The sequence below is a fragment of the Manis javanica genome, chromosome 11, assembly GCF_040802235.1.
Source record: "Manis javanica isolate MJ-LG chromosome 11, MJ_LKY, whole genome shotgun sequence".
Lineage (NCBI taxonomy): Eukaryota > Metazoa > Chordata > Mammalia > Pholidota > Manidae > Manis > Manis javanica.
In genome coordinates, this window is record NC_133166.1 from 69,110,890 (window position 1) to 69,134,181 (window position 23,292).

The 23,292-nt window shown below is 44.7% G+C and overlaps 1 protein-coding gene and 1 long non-coding RNA gene across 2 annotated transcripts in view; both read right to left on the reverse strand.

Annotated features, from left to right (window-relative positions):
• Nucleotides 1-23,292, reverse strand: part of LOC118970647 (uncharacterized) — a 455,888-nt gene that overhangs the window by 172,947 nt on the left and 259,649 nt on the right. The window lies entirely within an intron of this gene.
• On the reverse strand, nt 107-4,054 carry SPRYD4 (SPRY domain containing 4). The gene is given in 5 exon segments (XM_017651963.3): nt 107-1,079; nt 1,082-1,385; nt 1,387-1,500; nt 1,502-1,524; nt 1,878-4,054. Coding segments are annotated over 5 exon segments (645 nt in total). The 5' UTR covers nt 1,963-4,054; the 3' UTR covers nt 107-960.

The following is a 23,292-nucleotide window of genomic DNA, read 5'->3' on the forward strand; positions in this document are numbered from 1 at the left end:
TTTCTTCCAAACCCAGTCCTTCTTTCTCCCCTTAGGGCATACAGCCGCATTACTGTCATAAAGGTAGAATAGAGGGAACCAGTCGGAGCCCAAACAATACATATTTCACACATACTCAACCCAAATACTGCTTAGGTTAATTCTCTGCTAAGAGCAGGGCAAGGGTTTGGGTCTGAGCAGGCTAAAAAATGCATTGTCCAAGACCCTAGGCTTCCCTGCTCCCTCTGATAGTTCCAACTATAGCACAAATGAAGATGGAACTTCGCAAGAGTAATGTTTCTAGCACCAACCCATTCAGTATCTTCCTAGGGTCTCTTCCCCTTTGGTCGACGTTGTAACTGGCCCAATTATTTTGACAATTGAGGGGTCAGAGGTGTGCAGATTAAGGCAGATGGACTTGGGTTGGGGAGAGCTCCAGCTGCATAGGGCTGAGAATCTGGCATTGAGGTACTAGGGAAGAAGGGCTCTGTTCTCACTCCCACACAGTACAGCTCTTCCTGAGGGAGCCAGACCCCAGACTCTGCTGTAGAGAAAGGGCCAAGTCATTGACTGCACCACCTCTCTAGCCAGAGGTAGCAATGATTAACTGGAGAGATTTGGTAGAGCCCAAGAACATCCGACTTGGCAAAGGGAAGGAGCAGTATCACAGTGATGAATAAGTTCAGACAAAGCTGAAGGATAACACCCAGGACAGTATAGCAGGAAGATATGGGCATAGGGAGGCAGAGGAACTGAAGGAAGCAAGTCAGGCAAAGTACACTCAGTAGCCCAGGAGATTAGCGGTAATCTGGGGGAGGGAAGAGAGTGGCTGTATGCCTACCCCTCACAGAGTAGGGAGGAGGAAGATGACTTAAGAGACTGCACAAAAGACCCAATGAAAATTGGATTGTGGGAGCTAGAAATTGGGAGAAAATTAAAAGGTTTCAGACACTTGTATCAGGAAGCGGGCCAAGAGCATGACTAGGGACTCCAATGATGGACATACTGGAGGCCCTCTGGCACCTCAAGCCCTGAATGGGTCAGCAGCTTTCCATCCCAAAGGGCAAAGGCAGGCACTGCTGGACCCCGGAAGTCTGTAACGTGTGGACCAAAGCAAGCCTGCTCACATCCACCAGGCTCAGCCTCTGGGCCTCATACTCCAGCAGAAGCCCCACCTTCTCTGGCTGCCGGATGCCCTCAGTAGGGGCTTTCTCGTTGGCCGACATGGTCTGCCACTTGCGCTGGGCATAGGTGAACACCCAGGAACGATCGTCAGCACCGATGCAGCTATCCCGGGACACGTCCACATCTGCCACCCCTATCCGGAACTGCTGGGAGCGCTGCACTGTCACTTCACAGTAGTGTCTGCCGCTGGTGACCGCTGTGTCTGCCAGCACCACTGCCCACCCACTCCTGGAAGCGCTCTGCGTTCACGGCCAGCTTGGTGGGCTCCAGTCCCACCAGGCCGTATTTGACACCTGTGTCATCTCCGAAGAGTGCCAGGCTGCTGTGGGAGGTTTTTTTCTTCCAGTTTGAAACTGACGCCTGCGAGCAAAGCAAAGACACTGGATGGTGACGGTGGCTTGAATCCCAGAACTAGTGATACACACGCAGTCCTACCTGAAGCAGGCAGGTCATGAGATCTCGAGTAGACAGGGAAGAGGCAGAATGTCAAGCGGGCAAGAGAGTAGCGCAAACTCTTTAGTGTGCGCAGCACTCGGACTGGAGAAGCCCCGGGATTTAGAAACCTGACACCGTCCCAGGTTTGGAATTTCAAGACCAACGCCGATGGGGGAGGGGAAACGACCCTAAGGGACTGGAGTTTTCTCCAAGCGGGCTCCGGGAATAACAGACGGAAGCTATTGTGGAGGTAAAACAGTAAGAGGAGAGAATCCTACCCCTTCGGGCTTCCGCGGCGGAAACCCCCCATCGTTTGGCTCCCCAGCGGCACAGGAACACCGCACGCGCAAAGGGCAGCGCCATCTTGCGCCACAGAAGAACGTAGCAGGCGCCCGCCTGCGCCTCGGCCAAGCGGGGCTACCGAGGCGGCGGCGCAGAGGGATGACATATTTCAGCTACCAGCCGCCGGCGCCGCGGCGCAGTTGTTTAGGTTCTGTTCGGTTTCCGTGCGTGTTGGGTGCAGTTTATTCCCATTTTCTGCGGAGACGTCTGCTGCTCACATTTGAACTAAATAGGACCTTTAAATAGATGGTGTATGTCTTTCCAATGGGTTTCAGCCCCGGGCAAGTCACTGTGGATTCAATGAGACCGAGGAATGACAATGGAACGTTCTTTGGGTGAAAGGGATATACCCAACATTATTCCTACCGTGGCAGGTCAGTCACTGGGATCCCGTCCACTCAGAGCGAGTCTGCATGGAGCAAGCTGGTCTCTGACTCTGGGCCTCTCTACCCCTGCAGCCATCTCAAAGTGTCTGTCCTCGGCGCTGCCACTACTCCAATCTCTGCTCTCCTGCAGCCTTGCAGGCATGCCACCAGGCATGCCACCGTGTCGCCCAGAGCACTGGGCGAATCTCGATATACAGTCAATAGCAACGCATTGCCCACACGTATGTAGTGAGCTAGTGGACCAGAGCGAGGTGAGAATCCTGGCCTTAGAAACCTTCACTTTATCCACAGTGTACTAGGATCTGTTACAACAGTCATTGTGTGTGAACCCAGCTCCTCCCACCCCCTCCCGTGGAACTAGGCAATTCACTTCTGAGCCTAAGTGTTCTCACAGAGGGTTAACCCTTTCAACTTTAGAAAAATTAAATGAGAGAATAACCTAGGGCACAACTTGACAATCAGCAACCACTGAGTGGGTGGTAGTTGTCTTAATATTAAATACGAAAATAATTGTAAGTGTTGGTTTTGTATTTTCAGGACCAGGAATGGATGAATTAATAATATTTGGTTTTCCCAGCTTAAACAGAAGTATCAATATTTTGGTTCCGAGTTGGCCAGATGTGAGGTGATCATAGGGAGGGCCCATGTTTAACATTTGATCTGCTTGAGGTGCTCTTTCTCAGCTTTATAAGTTTTGTCCACTTCTCAAGACTGCTGGCCCAGTGTCAACATCCTATCTTCATCCTCCTAGCCCTGAAAAAGGCAATTTTACCCTTTTAAGAGCTGTTTTGTTTCATGGGGCAAAATTATGCTCAGGGACTGAATTTGTCTTTGCCAGCAAATTATTTAACACAGCCTCACTACAGGAATTTCACAATCAACTAGCATACAGGATACATTATCTTTAAGCCAATAAATAGCAACCTCTAAACCAATGATAATCACACTGCGGTAGGGCAGAGACATGGTACAAACATGGTTAATTTTTCCTGCCTATGATGAAAAATGCCAAGATATAAATTAAAAAAACAGTAGGGAATCCATTATAAGGCTAAGATTCCATTTAAAAACCAGGGAGTTAGGAGTTAAGATTCCTAACATACTTTATGGTAGTTAACCAACAACCGACCCAACCCTAAGGCAGGACAAACAGTCATACATGGTATGTCCCCACTGCTTAAGGCTTGGAGAAGGCCAGGATCAATAAATTCCCTGTGTTAAGTTTATCTTAGAGAATATCCAAAGGACTGAGTATGGATAGTAACATAGTGTCTCTCACCGGATATAGACATCATGAGACCACATGTCAAGCTTACATACCTCCCGGCCCTTAATCCCATTCTTGAAATCTTTAGAAGACACAAATCCTAAGCCTTTAAGCATGCCTCCTCTCTGACGTTGCCAGCACTCCCTTTCTTCAAATGTGTACTTTGCTTAAATAAATCCTTTTTTTAAATCATCAAATGTACATCAGTGGTTCAACAGTCCCTCTCCCCACTCCCGCCCACATCCCTCCTTCCCTTTTGGTGACCACTAGTCACTTCTCAGTGTCTATGAGTGAAGGGCCCCCACCAGTAAAATGGCAAACTTCCGGCTTCTCTTCGGGGTCCTCGGTTCCCGCCGGCGCCACCTGAAGCCCAATCATCTCTCGCCCCCCTCCCAATCCCAGCACCTAGCCAACAGCCACCAGCCCCGTAGAAGTAACACCACAATCACCCATGCCCCTTCCTATATAACCCAGCACCTTTCCCTAATAAAGCGGAATTCTCCGGTGAATTGCTGCTGTGTGTCACTCCTTTCCTTTCATTGGTGCTGAAACCCAGGAGACAGGACACCCCAACTGGGCCCCATCTTCCCCCAACACCAGCAGCAGCTTGCCCTCGTCCTCTTTTTCCGGTGCTGGCTCATCACACTCACCACTCCTCTCTGGCCTTTAGGTAAGTTTTACCCCCGGAGTGGGCCACTCTTCCCCGAGCTATCGCAGTGCCATTGACCGTGATCGTCCGGCAAGGCCCTGACGCTTGGGGACGAGGAGGGAACTCTCCCCTCCTCAGGCCTTCACGGCTGTGGTGGACCCTCAGGCCCCTCCTCCGGCAGCCATAAATCCCCACCTCAGGCCTTCACAGCTGCGGCAGACCCTCAGGTCCCCCCTCCAACAGCCATAAACGAGGTGACTCCTTTGCGGATGAGAACGCTCCCTTTTTCCCCCCCTCCTCCTTCTGTTCCGTCTGCTGAAATCTGTTCTGTCTGCCGAAAATTCCTAGCGCTAGGTACCTCGTGACTCCGGCAAACTGCCTTCTTAGGGAAGTCTGGATGATGACCCACACTTCCTAAGAAATTCCGACTCATATATGAGTTTCCACAGACCACCAAGGATCATCGGGGACGCCCTTTGTCTCCTTGCGGTCTGCTTCCAGTCCGAGGATCTCCGTTCATCTTCCCCTGTTTGTCTCCTTCTCTGTCCTTTAGCCATGGGAGCCTCCTTATCCCTCCCTGAAAGTTCACCTCTTGAATGCCTGCTTAAGCATCTGGCTACCCTCTCCCTGATACTTGATATAAAACCAAAACTTCTCTGTAAATATTGCTCCCAAGATTGGCCAACATACCCCCTGGACAATAACAACCAATGGCCCGCAGGGGGAACTCTTGATCCTAACATCACTCGCAATCTCTTTAACTACTGCCAGCGCCTGAAAAAATGGAAGGAGATTCCCTATATAGAAGCTTTCCGCCTCCTCCTCCCCCTGCCACCTCCCAAGTTCTCCTAGCCTGCAAGCCGCAGCCCCCGCAGAAGCCTCCCGTTCACTCCCTTCCCCTTCTCCTACAACAGCCCTTCTCCCTTCCTCCCCCAACCATCTCCTCCCCCATCTCACCTCCTCTGCCTTCGTCCCCCGCAGATTAAGCCTGAGCCTTTCAGCCCCCCTTTAACTAGGTCCCGGGAGCCTCCTCCATCTTTGCCCTCATCACCTGTTTCTCCCCTGTTAGGGACCGCCTTTATCTTCTCACATGTTTGTAGGGAGAATGGGAAAACACCTTCCCCCATGTCTGAATGCAGCATGGGAAAGCACAAGCTAGAGAACAACTGGTGCAGTCCTTAGAAGTTATCTGTCCACAAAAACATATCTTGTCCTCGAAGATGAGCCAAGACTCCTCACTCTGAAAATAGGGAGACCTTGAAGATGTGTAGAAACACCGCCCCTGCTTCTAGCTATGCCCTTCCCCCACTTGCTGATGTGGCAGGAGTGGAGAACAAAGAACATTCTGTTTACATATTCCATAAGTAACTAACGGGAGCCCTGCTGTAGCTCAGTTAGTAGAGCTTGGGACTCTTAATCTCAGAGTCATGAGTTCAAGCCCAACTGGAGTGGCAGAGGCAAGCAGTTGGGCTGCAAGCTGGCAATGCATGGGAGTGTCAGCCCTCCCAGTTCTTTCTATCTTTCTTTATTTTCTTTGCCCCCCTTCTGCACTTCAAGGCCTGCTCGACTAGGCGCGGCTAGACCATGTCACTTCCCCACAGACTGAGCCAGAACCCTTCAGTCCCCCTCAGACTCGGTCCTGAAGGCCTCCCAAAATTATCGCCCCCTCCCTCCAGGATGTAGCTTAGACAGACTCACTCAAGCACTATTACGGTATACCAGCCTTGACCCAGAAACGCCTGATGGAAGACATGTCCTTATGACATACTTTCTAGCTCAAAGCTACCCCAACATTAAAGCTAAACTCAAAAAGTTAGAACAGAGCCCCGCTACCCCACAGACTGAGATCCTAACAGTGGTCTTTAAAGTCTTCCATAACTGGGAAGAGGAGAAAGAGCGCCGTAAACAAAAGGCTGATCAGGCCAATTTCCAAATGATGGCCCAGCTGATAAAACCACAACCTGGGCGCCCCTCTACAAACAAGCCCCGCCTAGGAGCTTGTTTCAAGTGCAGAAAAGAGGGACATTGGTCAAGTGCGTGCCCCTCCCCCAGATCTCCTACCACCCCATGCCCCAGATGCCACAAAATGGGCCACTGGGGGTCTGATTGCCCAACCACCCGAAGGGGAGACTGGACGAACAACCCCCATACTAAGCCGCCGTAGTGGGGCTGGCAGAAGAAGATTGACAGGGACTGGGAGCTTCTCGCCCAACCATTTCCATCACCAAACAGGAGCCCAGGGTTACTTTAACAGTAGAGGGTCACCCCATCTCCTTCCTCCTAGATACAGTAGCCACCTTCTCAGTCTTGCGAGAATACCAGAGCCCTACCATGCCAGCCATTACTCCTATAATCGGGGAAGGAAGTAAACAGATTTTCCCATTAAAACCCCCCCACCTTTTATGCACAATCCAAGACAATCCCATACCTTTCTCCCACTCCTTCCTGGTTATGCCCCAGTGTCCCATCCCTTTACTAGGACGGGACATCCTTTCTCTCCTCCACGTTTCCATAACTATATCCACTCCCACAGCCCCCAGTAATCCCTTTCTGATGGCCCTCATAACCAACGACCCCCTTCTACCTAATGAAAGCTCCGGTTCTTCCCTCATACACCCTGTAAATCCCAAATTTTGGGACATTACAAAACCCTCCGTGGCTCTATGTCCTCCTGCCTCTATCAAATTACGTGACCCCTCTCAGTATAACTCTCAGGCCCAATACCCCCTAACCACTTCAGCCCTCATAGGCCTCCAACCCATCATTCAAGATCTCTTGAACAAAAATTACCTTAGACCCACTCACTCCCCATTTAATACCCCCATATTAGCTGTTAAAAAAACCAACAGATCTTTCCGCCTTGTCCAAGACCTTTGCCTCATCAACATGGCTGTTGTCCCTATCCATCCCTTAGTTCCAAATCCATACACCCTTTTATCGCAGATCCCTGCCTCGGCATCCTACTTCTCAGCCCTAGATCTCAAGGACGCATTTTTTTCTATCCCTCTAGACCCCTCCTCCCAAGAATTTTTTTGCCTTCACCTGGACGGACCCATGCACGAGACATTCTGAACAACTTACTTGGACAGTTTTGCCACAAGGCTTCCGAGATAGTCCCCATATTTTTGGACAAGTCCTAGCTCAGGACTTCAAACAGTTTCATCATGATCACTCCAAGTCCACTTTATTACAATATGTAGACGATCTTCTACTCTGCAGTCCCTCGTGGGAACAGTCTCAACTTGACACTGCCTCCCTACTTAACCTTCTAGCTTCCAGAAGTTACTGGGTATCCCCCGTCAAAGCTCAAATCTCTTCCCCTTGTGTCACTTTCCTTAGATTCCTTCTGTCTCAACAAAAAAAGTCCATTACCTTAGACAGAAAACGACTCCTCTCTGACCTGCCCATTCCCAAAACCAAGACAGAAATCCTTTCCTTTCTAGGCCTGGCTAGGTATTTTAGAGCTTGGATCCCTAACTTCTTCCTGTTGGCAAAACTCCTATACGGCCTCAGCAAGGGCCCCCCTAAAGAACCATTATCCTCCTCACCCCGACACTCCTTCATTAAGCTCTGTCAAGCCCTTGTAGAAGCCGCAGCTCTCCATCTTCCTGATTTGTTGAAGCCCTTCTCATTATACATTCATGAGAGGTCCAGTCAAGCTCTAGGAGTCCTAGGCCAATATTATGGCCCATCCTTTGCCCCAGGAGCTTATCTCTCCAAGCAAGCAATTAGACCCCACAGTTCGGGGATGGGTGCCCTGCCTACCAGCATTAGCCGCTAGACAGCTCTTGCAGAAAGAAGCTCATAAACTGACATTCACGGCGCCCCTTCCCATTCTGTCCCCACATCACCTAAAAGATCTCTTAACCTACAAAAGTTTACAGACTCTCCCCCCCTCCAGACTCCTGACCTTACTGTCCTCTTTCCTCCAAAATCCCGTTCATCCCCTTTGCCATCCATATCCAAATCATGGCTTTTTCCTCCTTTACTGCTCTCTCACATTTTTTCCTCATTCCTATTGTCTTCCCCACCACCCCAGCCTCCTTTGTATGGCGATTCAAAGTCGAGACAGACTTACACACAGCATCAAACAAAAGTTACTGCCCTCATTGCCACACCAGACTGCCCTCTGAAAAGTTGCTCTGAGCCTTTATACCTCCACTTTCCTCCCTCCACTGAAGTCTTCACTAGCAGCTACCCTTATTCTCCCTACCTCTGCTTCCACTATGACCAAAAACAAGCCTATTGCAGGTGATAGCCAGACACCTACAGGAGATGTCCCTACTGGTCTTGCGCCATTCACTACATGGGTAACTTCCAGTACCCACAGTATTACTCCTCCAACCGTTTCATGAAATATCCCAACGGCTCATTCTCCTTATCAATCCCAGATCCCTGGGACTCTTGATGGGCTGCTGGGCCACCGGAGTCACAGCCTCAGTTTATTATGGGGGGGTCCTTGACCCCCCATGGTACCCTTCATATCTCTCAAGAGTATGTTCCCTCTCACTCCCAGATCTCTCAAGTTGCATCAGATATCGGACATTCCGAAAAAGTCATTATCCAAACTCTTGACGGCGCCTCTTCATCTTATCCTTGCCCCTCTTCCCCTTTCTCCTACTCTTCTTTACAGCTCATTCAGGACACCACCATCTTTCTCAACCACACCCTTAACACCACCAATTGTTTATTGTGTGCATCACTACAGCGCCCACTGCTGGCCGCCATGCCCCTTAATATTTCCAACTACTCCTTCCGTGCAGAAAGATAACCCCTCTGCCCCCTGGCAGACATACCCCTATGGGAACCAGAATACGCAGATAATCTCACCATCCACCACTGTGTAGGCCCGACTCCACCCCTCTCCAGCGCACTTCACTGCCTCCCAACTCCAGCACACCCTGCATTCTCGTCACCCTAATCCCACAGCTTACTTACACTTTACAGCATGGCAGAATTCCTTGAGCTCCAACCTCCCTTGCCCTCGTGCACAAAAAGGGCTGCTTTCCTTCCCATCATGGTCGGTATCTCTTTGACCACCTCAGCCATTGGGGCAGGGTTTTTGATAGGAGCCTTGAGTCACTCTCTATGGGCAGTTAGAGATCTCAACGCCAAACTTGAGGGAGCCCTGACATCCACTGCCGATTCCCTGGCCTCTCTCCAAAGACAGGTCACTCGCTAGCTAAGGTCACCCTTCAAAACTGGCGGGCCTTAGATGTGCTTACAGCTGAGAAGGGCAGCACCTGCGTCTTCCTCTGGGAAGAGTGCTGCTACTACATCAATGAATCCGGCATTGTAGAAACTGACATTACCAAACTGACTGACCTTGCCTCCAGCCTCCACTCTGCTTCCAATTCCAACCCATTCTCTTCAATACTAACAAACCCCCTCCTTACCTGGGTCTGGCCCATTACAGGCCCCATAATAATCATTCTTCTTGCCTGTCTCTTCTTACCCTGTATAATAAAGTTCATCAAATCCCAAGTCGGAAAAATCTCTAATCAAGCTTTCAACCAGCTTTTACTCAGGAACTACCAGCTTCTGGCCACAGAAGATCCCTCACGCTCACGTAACCTCCTCACCACACACTGAGATGGACCCCTCTCCCCGCTGAAAACTGTTCCTGGAAATAATGGCCACAGACGCCTGGCTCCTGACACCCATATCCTTTTAGCACCATTGGAATCAATAGGTCCTCGACGTATGGTTACAGGGAACCTTCATTAATTTCCAACCTGAAGAAGTCCACATCTACTTGTCCTTATTGTAGAGAGTCCTATCAACCCTTTCCTCCCAATCCTCAAGCCCTCACTCCCTTCTCCGCCCCCATTCAGCAGGAAGCAGTCAGAGAGAAAGCAAAGTCCACAACCCCATAGAGGAGAAAGGGGGGAATGAAGGGCCCCCACCAGTAAAATGGCAAACTTCCAGCTTCTCTTCAGGATCTCACCTCTCTCTCCCCTCCCAATCCCAGCACCTAGCCAACAGCCACCAGCCCCGTAGAAGTAACACCACAATCACCCATGCCCCTTCCTATATAACCCAGCACCTTTCCCTAATAAAGCGGAATTCTCCGGTGAATTGCTGCTGTGTGTCACTCCTTTCCTTTCAATGAGTCTAATGCTGTTTTGTTCTTTCTGTTTTGCTTTGGTTTATTTGTTCTGTTTTTTTATATACGATATCATTTATATGAAGTCCAGAATAGGCAAATCTATGAAGACTGAAAATAGATTAGTGATTGATTAGCGCTTTGGAGAAAGGGGGAAGGAGAGTGACTGCCAATGGGCACAGGGCTTTATTGGGAGGAAGTGATGAAAATATTCTAAAATTGGTGTGGTGATGGTTGCCAAACTCAATGAATATCCTAAAAGCCATCAAGTTGAATGATTTAAGTAGGTCAAATAGTTTAGTGTATGAGTTATACCTCAATAAGCTATTATTTTACAAAAGAACATAAGGTTCTTTGGGGGGCATGAAAATATTCTAAAACTGACTTAGTTATACTTGTAGTTCCTTATTTCATTTTTTAAATTTAAAATTTTTACTTTTTATTAAAGTATCATTGATTGTTGGTCCCCTCCCTGCTTCTGACCCACAGACAAGGGCGAAGCAATGAGATATCGAAGATCTGAAAGGGCCAGCCAGGACTCAAGGCATAACAGCGCAACAGTAATGCCAAAAATGCACCCCTCATATTTATTGAGCAAATGATCCCAAATATCCAAAGAATTCTGAGTAGGGGGTTCAACACATGATCAACACACAATCATTATCTGACCTTGAGTCCAGCCCTAGGGCATGATGCTCCTCAAGGACAATGAAACCATGTGAGGGTGGTCACAATAGAATTCTGGGTGGGGGACTTATTATTGACAACCATTAACTAACTCTAAACTTAATCCTTGGCAGTCTCCAGTTTCCTGGGGCGCGACGTTTTACTAGGTATTGAAACAATAGCAGGGGCAATTAGGTCACAAAAACTGCTTTGGTCTTGTTCTGTTCTGATCACTTATCAGGAATTACAGGAAAAATAATCAAGTCATATATGATTATACATTTGATTTCTGTACTTGATTTATATATTAATCACACATTTCTCCCTTATTTTTATAATAAAATGTTGATGTAGTGGGTAAATGTAAATAAAGATTAGTTGCTAATAGAAAGCTTTTTAACACAGTTTACCTTTTCATAAAAGATAATCTATTTTTTAAATCTTGTGATGTAATATAAAAATGGAAAGTAGAGTTTAATGCAGTAGGAAGGCAAGTGTAGGCGGTCAGGCACGTGCCTTATAGACTAGGTATTGATCCGAGCTAGACAAAGGCAACAAAATAGCCATGGGTGTAGAAGATGTCTCTCAAAACTGGAGGGGTGAGGTTCTAAGCCTCACCTCAGTTGACCCCCAATTTCTCACCTGATGGCCGCCCTGTGACTGTGTGTGTCTTAGGTTGTTCTTCCCTTGAGGAATCTTACCTGTCTCTGGCTAACCAGCCATCTTCCAGGGCCATACAGGGAAATATGAAGTTGGAAAGTGAGAGAGAAGCAATATTCTTTGAAAAGGTTAGCTTCTTACTTCTTTGCATATTTATGCCCCATGGCTTCTATGTCCAGCACATGTCTTGAGGTATCTTTACCGGCTGGAAGGATTATGATACACAGTAATTTTAAGTATGAGGCACGAATTCTAGTAAAGGGCTGTATTTAGGAAGGAAAAATAAAAGCTGTAGAAGCAAAGGAAGAAAATATGAGAAGATTACTTCTTTGACACAACTTCTTGTAGAGTAATGTAAGCATGTATAGGTTTTAACAAACTAATTAAATTACATACACACATTAACAGAACAGGAATACAGATACATAACAAAAGCAGACCTATAATTACCTGCCATATCCAATGAAACCAAGAAAACCAGTTAGGTAACCCAAGCATTTGTGAAACTTATTAATAATATTATGAATATTGTCTAATTGATTTTGAATAGTTTGAGAAAAATCAGACAAATTAAAACAACACATTCCTGGAAATTGTTCACATCCCATATGGTCTTTTAACAGCAGACAGTCTATAGTAGCACAGTTCTGAAGCATCGCAACTCACACTTCTCCTAGCTCTTGATTGAGTTCAGATAATTCAGAAGCAGTCAAATTCGTTGTCTTATTGTATACACAGGCCAGCTTAGATATCTCTTTGTGCATTCAACCGACAAGTCCAGGAACTGGCAGGATGAATGCAGCTGCAACTGCAACAGAGGTGGGATCTAAAAGCTTCAAGTTGTCGTCACAATCAGATGGCAGAGCTCGGAGAAATCTTTCATGACTATTTCTGGGAAAATCTATTAGAGAAGGAAAGATGCATCCCACGCCACATATTCCTTGATAATGTGAAGAGAGGGCTTAGGGTGTGGACTTGTACCACCTGCCCTGCCCCTAAGGTGGGCTGGGTGGTTGTCTGTTTGCTAGGGCTGTTTACAGTGAAGTCACGATTATACTGAGATACCCTTCTTTATTTGCAGAACACTCAAACATTCCAGGCCAAGTTACTCCTGGCCTTTTGAACTTTAACTGATCTCATTGAAGAATGACTCTAGAGCTTAATGTTTAACACAGAGTTTTGGTAGGGGGTTTCCTTGCATGAACATTGCTCTGACTGCAAATATTTTGCCTTGCTTTTTCCGGAGGACCTAACCCTATTCTCTCTAAGCTCCAGGTCTCTTTCTCATTCCCCGCTCTACAGATAGAGACCCTAGCTGCTGCTAGGGAAAAGGGGTGATGACCGCTCTGGCTGCTTCATGCTGAGAGGGGTCGCAGTTAGGTCTCCATCACTGGTCAGTTGAGAGGGCCTCAGAATATTAGTGCTTCTATTCTGGGTTCTATTTCTATTACTATTCACAGTTTTATGGCTTCTAGGCAAGATAGGACAAATCGTGTTATTAGGTAAAGTAGCAACATCTGGAGTTGGATTTTCCTTTTTGGAGCAACTTGACAAGATTAAGAATGTATGGCTGAATATGAGGACTAGAAACAGTAAAGTTTTAATTGAAATGATGGGAGAAAACTACACATCTGGAGAATCATAGCTAGACATTTTGGGGAAACTAGAATTCTAGTCTGGTCTACGTCCCAATCACTAGTATTAGGATTTAGTACAGATAAGGCCGCATTATTGAAACAATACTTTTCTCTAAAATCACCCTCATTTTTATTAGAAGTAACTAGATTAAGAAAATAATTAACACTTGGTTTGAGTATTTGCATAAGGGCAGCAAGAAGAGAAATTGATTACATAGGATCTTTTAAATGTGCTTTGCTAGAACTTTTTATGAGGAATTTCAGATTGGACTTTTAAAGGCCCCTCATGGTCAGAAAGCCAAGACAGATTTGACATCAGGTTTTGCCTTCAGTACCTGTATGTTTGGGTGAATTCCTCTCTTCTTGGGGTTCTCAAGACATTTTGAGGTTCCCTCACCTGACAGGAAGTGACCTTCCTTACTCACCTGGTAAGGCTGCTGGGAACCTTGTAAGCAAGGTACCAGGCCAGTTCTTCCAAGGGGCTTTGTTGGCTGTATAAAGTCAACCTTAGTTCCTTAAAGCTGTTCATATCTGAGTTTATGCATGTGTCCCTCAGGTATGACATTCCAGTCAAAGCCTTGGTAATATAACCTGTGTTTTTAATTGGTCATCTTACAAGAAAAGCAGATTCTTACTGAACTTATGCAAATAAACATACTGCCATGAAATAGAAAAATACTAAATGCTATTAAATTATTGAGGGGTCAGGTAGAGAGAAAGATAAATGTTTCAATTTTGCTTATAAATGTATTGTCATTTATGAAACTGATTTCAGTTAGCTTAAGAAAAAAAGTTTAAAACAAGGCAGAGCCAAGATGGTGGCATGAGTAGAGCAGTGGAAATCTCCTCCCAAGACCATACATATTTTTGAAAATACAACAAATACAACTCTTCCTAAAAGAGACACCAGAAGACACAGGACAACAGCCAGACTAGATCCACACCTGCAAGAACCCAGTGCCTTGCAAAGGGGGTAAGATACAAGCTGCGGCCTGGTGGACACAAGCACCCCTCACCCCAGCACCCAGCCAGAGGTGAGGAGTCAGAGCAGGGAGGAAGAGGGAGCCCGGGACTTCTACATAGACAGCTCTAGCCATCCACACCAGAGCACAGACAGTGCATGGTGTGCTGGAAACTAGGGAAACAGGACAGTAAGACCTGTGAGTGGGTCGCTTCAGTTGGCATCCCTAGAACAAAGAAAAACAAGTGCTTTTTGAAAGTCTTAAAGGGACAGGGACCCCATAGGTGGACGGAAGCATCATGGGACACTTAGCTCAGCAGCTGGGAATCCCAGGGAACTCCGGGTGCCCTAAAGCCCTGGGCAGCAGCGCAGCTTGGAGGCCCCTCACAGAGATAAACAGCCTCCCAGCTGTTTCCCCTCCAACATGGCCCTGCCACATTGGAGCAGCAGCCTGAGGCAGGCCACGCCCAGAGCAACCACTGTGGGGAGTGGGCTATGCCCTTCCCCCACTTGCCGATGTGGCGGGAATGGAGAACAAAGAACATTCTGTTTACACATTCCATGAGCAACTAATAGGAATGCTGCTGTAGCTCAGTTGGTAGAGCATGGGACTCTTAACCTCAGAGACGTGAGTTCAAGCTGAACTGGAGCAGCTGAGGTCAAGCAAGAGGGCTAGGGGCTGGCAACGCGAAGGAGCATCAGCCCTCCCCATCTGCCAAGCTAGCTCAGTCGGTAGAGCATGAGACTCTTACTCTCAGAGTTGTGAGTTCAAGCCCAACTAGGAGCGGCAGAGGGAAGCAGCCAGGCTGCTGGCTGGTGACACGTGGGAGCATCAGTTCTTTCTGTCTTTATTTTCTTCGCCCCCTTCCGCACTTCAGCACCTGCTCAACTAGGCCCAGCTGGACCGTGTCAAACCACAGAGCTAAACTCCACAGCAGCCGGGCAAGAATCAGAGGCCCCATCTGAACGCAGCTGCCCAGCACAAGCCACTAGTGGTCACTGTTCTCCCAGAAGAGGAGGGCCACAAACCAGCAAGAAGGGATATTCTCCCAGCTGACACACACACCAGCTCCCCACAACTATCTCTATTGCCATGAAAAGGCAGAATAATTTGATACAGACCAAAATCACAGAGTCAACCCCTGAGAAAGAGATAGACCAAACCAATCTTCCTGAAAAAGAATTCAAAATAAAGGTCATAACCATGCTGTAGGAGCTGCAGAGAAATATGCAAGAGCTAAGAGATGATGTCCGGAAGGAGATTACAGAAATAAAACAATTTCTGGAAGGATTTATAAGCAGAATGGATAAGATACAAGAGGCCATTGATGGAATAGAAACCAGGGAACAGGAACGCATAGAAGCTGATGCAGAGAGAGATAAAAGGATCTCAAGGAATGAAATAATATTAAGAGAATGGTGTGACCAATCCAAAAGAAATAATATCCACATTATAGGGGTACCAGAAGAAGAAGAAGAAGAAGAGAGAAAAAGGGATAGAAAGTGTCTTTGAAGAAATAATTGCTGAAAACTTCCTCAAACTGGGGGAGGAAATAATCTATCAGACTATGGAAGTACACAGACCTCCCAACAGAAGGGACCCAAGGAGGACAACAACAAGACACATAATAATAAAACGGCAAAAATCAATGACAAGGACAGAGTTTTAAAGGCAGCTAGGGAGAGGAAAAAGGTCACCTACAAAGGAAAATCCATCAGGCTATCATCAGACTTCTCAACAGAAACAATACAGGCAGAAGAGAATGGCATGATATATTTAATGCAATGAAAGAGAAGGGCCTTGAACCAAGAATACTGTATCCAGCATGACTATCATTTAAATATGAAGGAGGGATTAAACAATTCCCAGACAAGCAAAAGTTGAGGGAATTTGCCTCCCACAAACCACCTCTACAGGGTATTTTAGAGGGACTGCTCTAGATGAGAGCACTCCTAAGCTAAACAGATGTCACCAGAGAAAATAAAATCACAGCAAAGAAAGCAGACCAATGAAATACTAACTAAAGGCAAAAAATAAAATCAACTACCCACAAAAGCAGTTAAAGGAAGCACAAAAGAGCACATAACAAAACACCCAACATATAAAGAATGGAGGAGGAGGAATAAGAAGGATAGAAATAAAGAATCACCAGACAGTGTTTATAAAAGTTCAATAAGTGAGTTAAGTTAGACAGTAAGATAGGAAAGAAGCTAACCTTGAACATTTGGTAACCACGAATCTAAAGCCTGCAATGGCAATAAGTACATATCTTTCAATAATTGCCCTAAATGTAAATGGACTGAATGCACCAATCAAAAGACACAGAGTAATAGAATGGATAAAAAAGCAAGACCCATCTATATGCCGCTTACAAGAAACTCACCTCAAACCCAAAGACATGCACAGACTAAAAGTCAAGGGATGGGAAAAGATATTTCATGAAAACAACAAAGAGAAAAAAGCAGGTGTTGCAGTACTAGTATCAGACAAAATAGACTTCAAAACAAAGAAAGTAACAAGAGATAAAGAAGGACATTACATAATGATAAAGGGCTCAGTCTAACAAGAGGATATAACCATTCTAAATATATATGCACCCAACACAGGAGCACCAGCATTTGTGAAACAAATACTAATAGAACTAAAGGAGGAAATAGAATGAAATGCATTCATTTTAGGAGACTTCAACATGCCACTCACCCCAAAGGCTAGATCCACCAAACGGAAAATAAGTAAGGACACACAGGCACTGAACAACACACTAGAACAGAAGGATCTAATAGACATCTATAGAACTCTACATCCAAAAGCAACAGGACACACACTCTTCTCAAGTGCACATGCAACATTCTCCAGAATAGACCACATACTAGGCCACAAAAAGAGCCTCAGTAAATTCAAAAAGATTGAAATTCTACCAACCAACTTTTCAGACCACAAAGGTATAAAACTAGAAATAAAATGTACAAAGAAAACAAAAAGACTCACAAGCACATGGAGGCTTAACAACATGCCCCTAAATAATCAATGGGTCAATGATCAAATTAAAATAGAGACCAAGGAATATCTGGAAACAAATGACAACAACAACACGAAGCCCCAACTTCTGTGGAATGCAGTGAAAGCAGTCTTAAGAGGAAAGTGTATAGCAATCCAGGCATACTTAAAGAAGGAAGAACAATCCCAAATGAATAGTCTAACATCACAATTATCGAAACTGGAAAAAGAAGAACAAATGAGGCCTAAAGTCAGCAGAAGGAGGGACGTAATAAAGATCAGAGAAGAAATAAACAAAATTGAGAAGAATAAAACAATAGAAAAAAATCAATTAAACCAAGAGCTGGTTCTTTGAGAAAATAAACAAAATAGATGAGCCTCTAGCCAAACTTATTAAGAGAAAAAGAGAATCAACAACAGAATTAGAAATGAGAATGGAAAAATCATGACAGACTCCACAGAAATACAAAGAATTATTAAAGACTACTATGAAAACCTATATGCTAACAAGCTGGAAAACCTACAAGAAATGGACAACTTCCTAGAAAAATACAACCTTCCAAGACTGAGCAAGGGAGAAACACAAAAGTTAAACAAACCAATTACGAGCAAAGAAATTAAAGTGGTAATCTAAAAACTACCCAAGAACAAAACCCCTAGGCCAGATGGTTTATGTCAGAACTTTATCAGACATACAGAGAAGATAGAATACCCATTCTCCTTAAAGTTTTCCAAAAAATAGAATATCCCTGATGAATGTAGATGCAAAAACACTCAACAAAATATTAGCAAACTGAAATAAAAAATACATCAAAAGGATCATACACCATGACCAACTGGGATTCATCTCAGGGATGCAAAGATGGTACAACATTCAAAATCCATCAACATCATCCACCACATCAACAAAAAGGACAAAACCACATGATCATCTCCATAGATGCTGAAAAAGCATTTGACAAAATTCAACATCCATTCATCATAAAAACTCTCAGAAAAATGGGTATAGAGGGCAAGTATCTCAACATAATAAAGGCCATATATCATAAACCCACAGCCAACATTATACTGAACAGCGAGAAGCTGAAAGCTTTTCCTCTGAGATCCTGAACAAGACAGGGATGCTCACTCTCCCCACTGTTATTTAACATAGTACTGGAGGTCCTAGCCATGGCAATTAGACAAAACAAAGAAATACAAGAAACCCAGATTGGTAAAGAAGTTAAACTGTCACTATTTGCAGATGACCTGATATTGTACATAAAAAACCTCAAACACTCCACTCCAAAACTACTAGAACTGATATCAGAATACAGCAAAGTTGCAGGATACAAAATTAACACACAGAAATCTGTGGCTTTCCTATATACTAACAATGAACCAATAGAAAGAGAAATCAGGAAAACAATTCAATTCACAATTGCATCAAAAAGAATAAAATACTTAGGAATAAACCTAACTAAAGAAATGAAAGACCTATACCCTGAAAACTATAAGACACTCATAAGAGAAATTAAAGAGGACACTAACAAATGGAAACTCATACCATGCTATTGGCTAGGAAGAATTAATATCATCAAAATGGCCATCCTGCCCAAAGCAATATACAGATTCTATTCAATCCCTCTCAAATTACCAACAACATTCTTCAATGAACTGGAACAAATAATTCAAAAATTCATATGGAAACACCAAAGACCCCAAATAGCCAAAACAATCCTGAGAAGGAAGAATAAAGTGGGGGGGGATCTCACTCCCCAACTTCAAACTCTACTACAAAGCCATAGTAATCAAGACAATTTGGTACTGGCACAAGAACAGAGCCACAGACCAGTGAAACAGAATAGAGACTCCAGATATTAACCAAAACATATATGGTCAATTAATATACGATAAAGGAGCCATGGACATACACTGGGGAAATGACAGTCTCTTCAACAGATGGTGCTGGCAAAACTGGACAGCTACATGTAAGAGAATGAAACTGGATCATTGTCTAACCCCATACACAAAAATAAATTCGAAATGGATCAAAGACCTGAATGTAAGTCATGAAAATGACCATAAAATGACCATAAAAATCATAGAAAAAAACATAGGCAAAAATCTCTTGGACATAAACATTAGCGACCTCTTCATGAACATATCTCCCTGGGCAAGGAAAAAAAAAGTAAAAATGAACAAGCGGGACTACATTAAGCTGAAAAGCTTCTGTACAGCAAAGGACACTATCAATAGAACAAAAAGGTACCCTACAGTATGGGAGAATATATTTGTAAATGACAGATCCGATAAATACTTGACATCCAAAATATATAAAGGCCTCACACACCTCAACAAACAAAAAGCAAATAATCCAATTTAAAAATGGGCAGAGGAGCTGAACAGTCTCCAAAGAAGAAATTCAGATGGCCAACAGACACATGATAAGATGCTCCACATCGCTAGCTATCAGAGAAATGCAAATTAAAACCCCAATGAGATATCACCTCACATCAGTAAGGATTGCCACCATCCTAAAGACAAGCAACAACAAATGTTGGTGAGGTTGTGGAGAAAGGGGAACCCTCCTACACTGCTGGTGGGATTGTAAATTAGTTCAACCATTGTTTGAAAGCAGTATGGAGTTTCCTCAAAATGCACTCAAAAAGGCCTTACCATTTGACCCAGGAATTGCACTCCTAGGAATTTACCCTAAGGATGCAGCACTCCAGTTTGAAAAAGACAGATGCACCCCTATGTTTATCGCAGCACTATTTACAATAGCCAAGAATTGGAAGCAACCTAAGTGTCCATTAGTAGATGAATGGATAAAGAAGAGGTGGTACATATACATAATGAAAATTTATTCAGCCATAAGAAGAAAACAAATCCTACCATTTGCAACAACATGGATGGAGCTAGAGGGTATTATGCTCAGTGAAATAAGCCAAGCAGAGAAAGACAAAAACCAAATGATTTCACTTATGTGTGGAATATAAGAACAGAGAAAAACTGAAGGAACAAAACAGCATCAGAATCACAGAACCCAATAATGGACTAACAGTTACCAAGGGGAAAGGGACTGGGGAGAATGTGAGGGTTGGGAGGGATAAGGCGGGGAAGAAGAAAGAGAGTATTATGATTATCATGTATAATGTGGGGGTGGGAGAAAGGGGAGGGCTGTGAACACAGAGAAGACAAGTAGTGATTCTACAACATCTGGCTACGCTGATGGACAGTGACTGTAATGGGGTTTGTGGGGGGACTTGGTGAAAGGGAGAGCCTAGTAAACATAATGTTCTTCGTGTAATTGTAGATTAATGATAACAAAATTTAAAAAATGACTGAAGCCAAATAAATAGAACAATCAAGGGTTTAAAAAAGAGGCTTAAAACACTTTATCAGCAACATTTGAAACAAAAAGCCATAAAATAATTTCCCTTAGTTTACTTAATTTTATATAACCAATACCTGGTTCTGCTGAAATCTAGTTCTTTACTAGTTTAGGAGTAATAAAATACTGACTATAAATGACAAAAGACTTCCAAATGACAATGGTTAAAGACCTGATAAGAGCTTACTATAAGACAGTTGACAGAAGAAAATTTAGATATTTCTGTAACATAAAACATTCAATAACAAAGTTTAGCATCATTCCCTTTGGCAGTGCTTTCCAGGTAAATATATATCAGATAAATAAGCCAAATTAGCCAAATATTTTCTGCAATGAGGAGAAAAAATTCCTCTGACATGTTCCAGGGGCCCTCTGGAAAATATCAGAGTTAACTAGAGGTAAAAGCACCTTTGTGAATTTGATTTTGGAAAGTTGTCAGAAGAAAGTTTCTTTGGCATTTGCTTGAATAAGATTATAGGTTGCCATGAAGCAATACTTATCCATTTAACTAGAATGACAAGAAAATACTTCAAAGGCAGATACAGAAGTTTACACAGTTGTTAGCAAAGTTTAACTTTTAGTCCTTTGATATTAAGATCTCATTTTCTTAAATACTCAGACAATTCATTGAGACTTTAAGCATGAGAAACTATTCTGATAAAATAATTAGAAAACCTTTTGCAATCTTTCAACATTAAGAGCAGACTAACAGTTTGAGAAAACTTTGTCTTTTTAACTGAAAACAAAATTCTTATTTTGCTGTGTACTTGATATCAAGATTCACTTGCTTTAATTTCACATAGGATGACTATATCAATTTTTCCACAAGCTTTCTACAACTTTCCTTTTACACTCAGTGTTCTCCCCCTTTAAATAAATAGCTGTACTTTAGAACAATTACCTTCTTTTACCCTCAACAAAACGAATTTCCATTCTTTATACTTTCTCTTATTAAAACCCACATCTTTTTTAGCAAGTAGAGATGTTTTCTTCTTTAAGTAGCTTTAATTAGGCCTTAAAACCAGTAGGAACTTTAATTTTCAGTGAACACTGAGAAGTGGACAGAAGGCAGAGAGAAGCCAGCCACCTAGAGGGGGGAAGCCCAGGACCCCCCTAGCCAGGGACCAGTGTACTAACTAAAAAAAGGGGGCATTGAAATAATGAATGCCCCCAAACAGGGCAAAGCCCCGAGGCCCAGTTGCTGCTGGGAAGAGCCCCATGGGGAAAGGCTCATTGGCCTGGCAGGAACAGACTCAGACTGACAAGGACCAGGCTCCTCTCACTCGACCCCCATGAGCCCATGGTCAGAATGAAAGTGAGGGACCAAAACATGACTTTTATAGTGAACACAGGGACAGAACACTCTGTGGTCACCCTCCCTGTAGCCCCCTTGAGTGAAAAAGACTGCAACTATTCTCAGAGCCACAAAGACAGCGGCAGTACCCCTCTCACAAGAGGTGAGAGCAGGCATCCAGGAACCCCTGATCAGACTCAGAGAGGCAGGCATTCTAATCAAGTGTCAGTCACCCTGAAACACCCCTCTTCTACCAGTCAAAAGGCCAAGAGGAGAGTACTGGCCTGTTCAAGACCTGTGAGCCATTAATAGAGTGACTGTTTCTTTACACCCAGTGGTCCCAAACCTGCACACCCTCCTCAGCCAGATCCCAGAGCCTGCCAAATGGTTCACTTGCAGAGACATAAAGATGCCTTTCTCCTCCTCTGGCTGGCCCCCCAAAGCCAGCTCTTATTTGCCTTTGAATGGACTGAACTAGATTCGGGGGCAGATGCAGTTAACATGGATGTGGCTTCCACAAGAGTTCAAGAACTCACCCACTCTCTTTAGAGAGGCATTGGCTGCAGACCTTGCCAGCTTTCTGAGAGATGCCACATGCTGCGCCCTCCTGAGGTACATAGATGACCTCCTCTTTGCCAGTGACATCCAGGAAAATTGTGCAAAAGGCACAAAGTCCCTCCTGCAACTCCTGTTAAACTCAGGATACCAAGCCTCATAAAAAAAAAGGCACAAATCTGCCAACAGCAAGTCCAGTACTTAGGCTTCCTCTTCACCCAGGGAGAAAGGGCACTAAGGCCAGAGAAGAAAAAGGTCATTAACTCCTTGTCCCATCCCAGGATGAGGGGGGCATGTGAGAATTCCTAGGGGCCACTGGGTTCTGCAAAAATCTGGATTCCCGGATTATCAGCAATGGCAAGGTCCCTCTGCAACGTCCTGGGGAGGCCAGACTAAAAGCCCCTGTCTGTACTAAAGAGACAAGAGCCACCTTCCTGGAAATAAAAACTGCTTCAGAACAGGAATCAGCCCTAGACCTGCCAGATATAAAAAGGCCCTTCAATCTCTTCGTACATAATAAAGGTAGCAATTCTGCATTGCAAAGAACATCAAAAGGAAAACAACCCTATAGCACAGGGGAATCAGATGGCAGATGAAGCTGCCAAAGCAGCAGCCAGTAAGGAGGCAGGGAAAGCTCCTTCCTTCACTATGGCCCTAACACCCCCGATAGAGGCCCCTCCACTCAGGTACACTGAAAAGAAAGATTGGGCCATAACTGAAGGAGTCACTTTAAGTGAAAACGGATGGTGGATGTTGCCAGACAGATGTATCTTTGTCCCAACTGCAACCGGGAGGC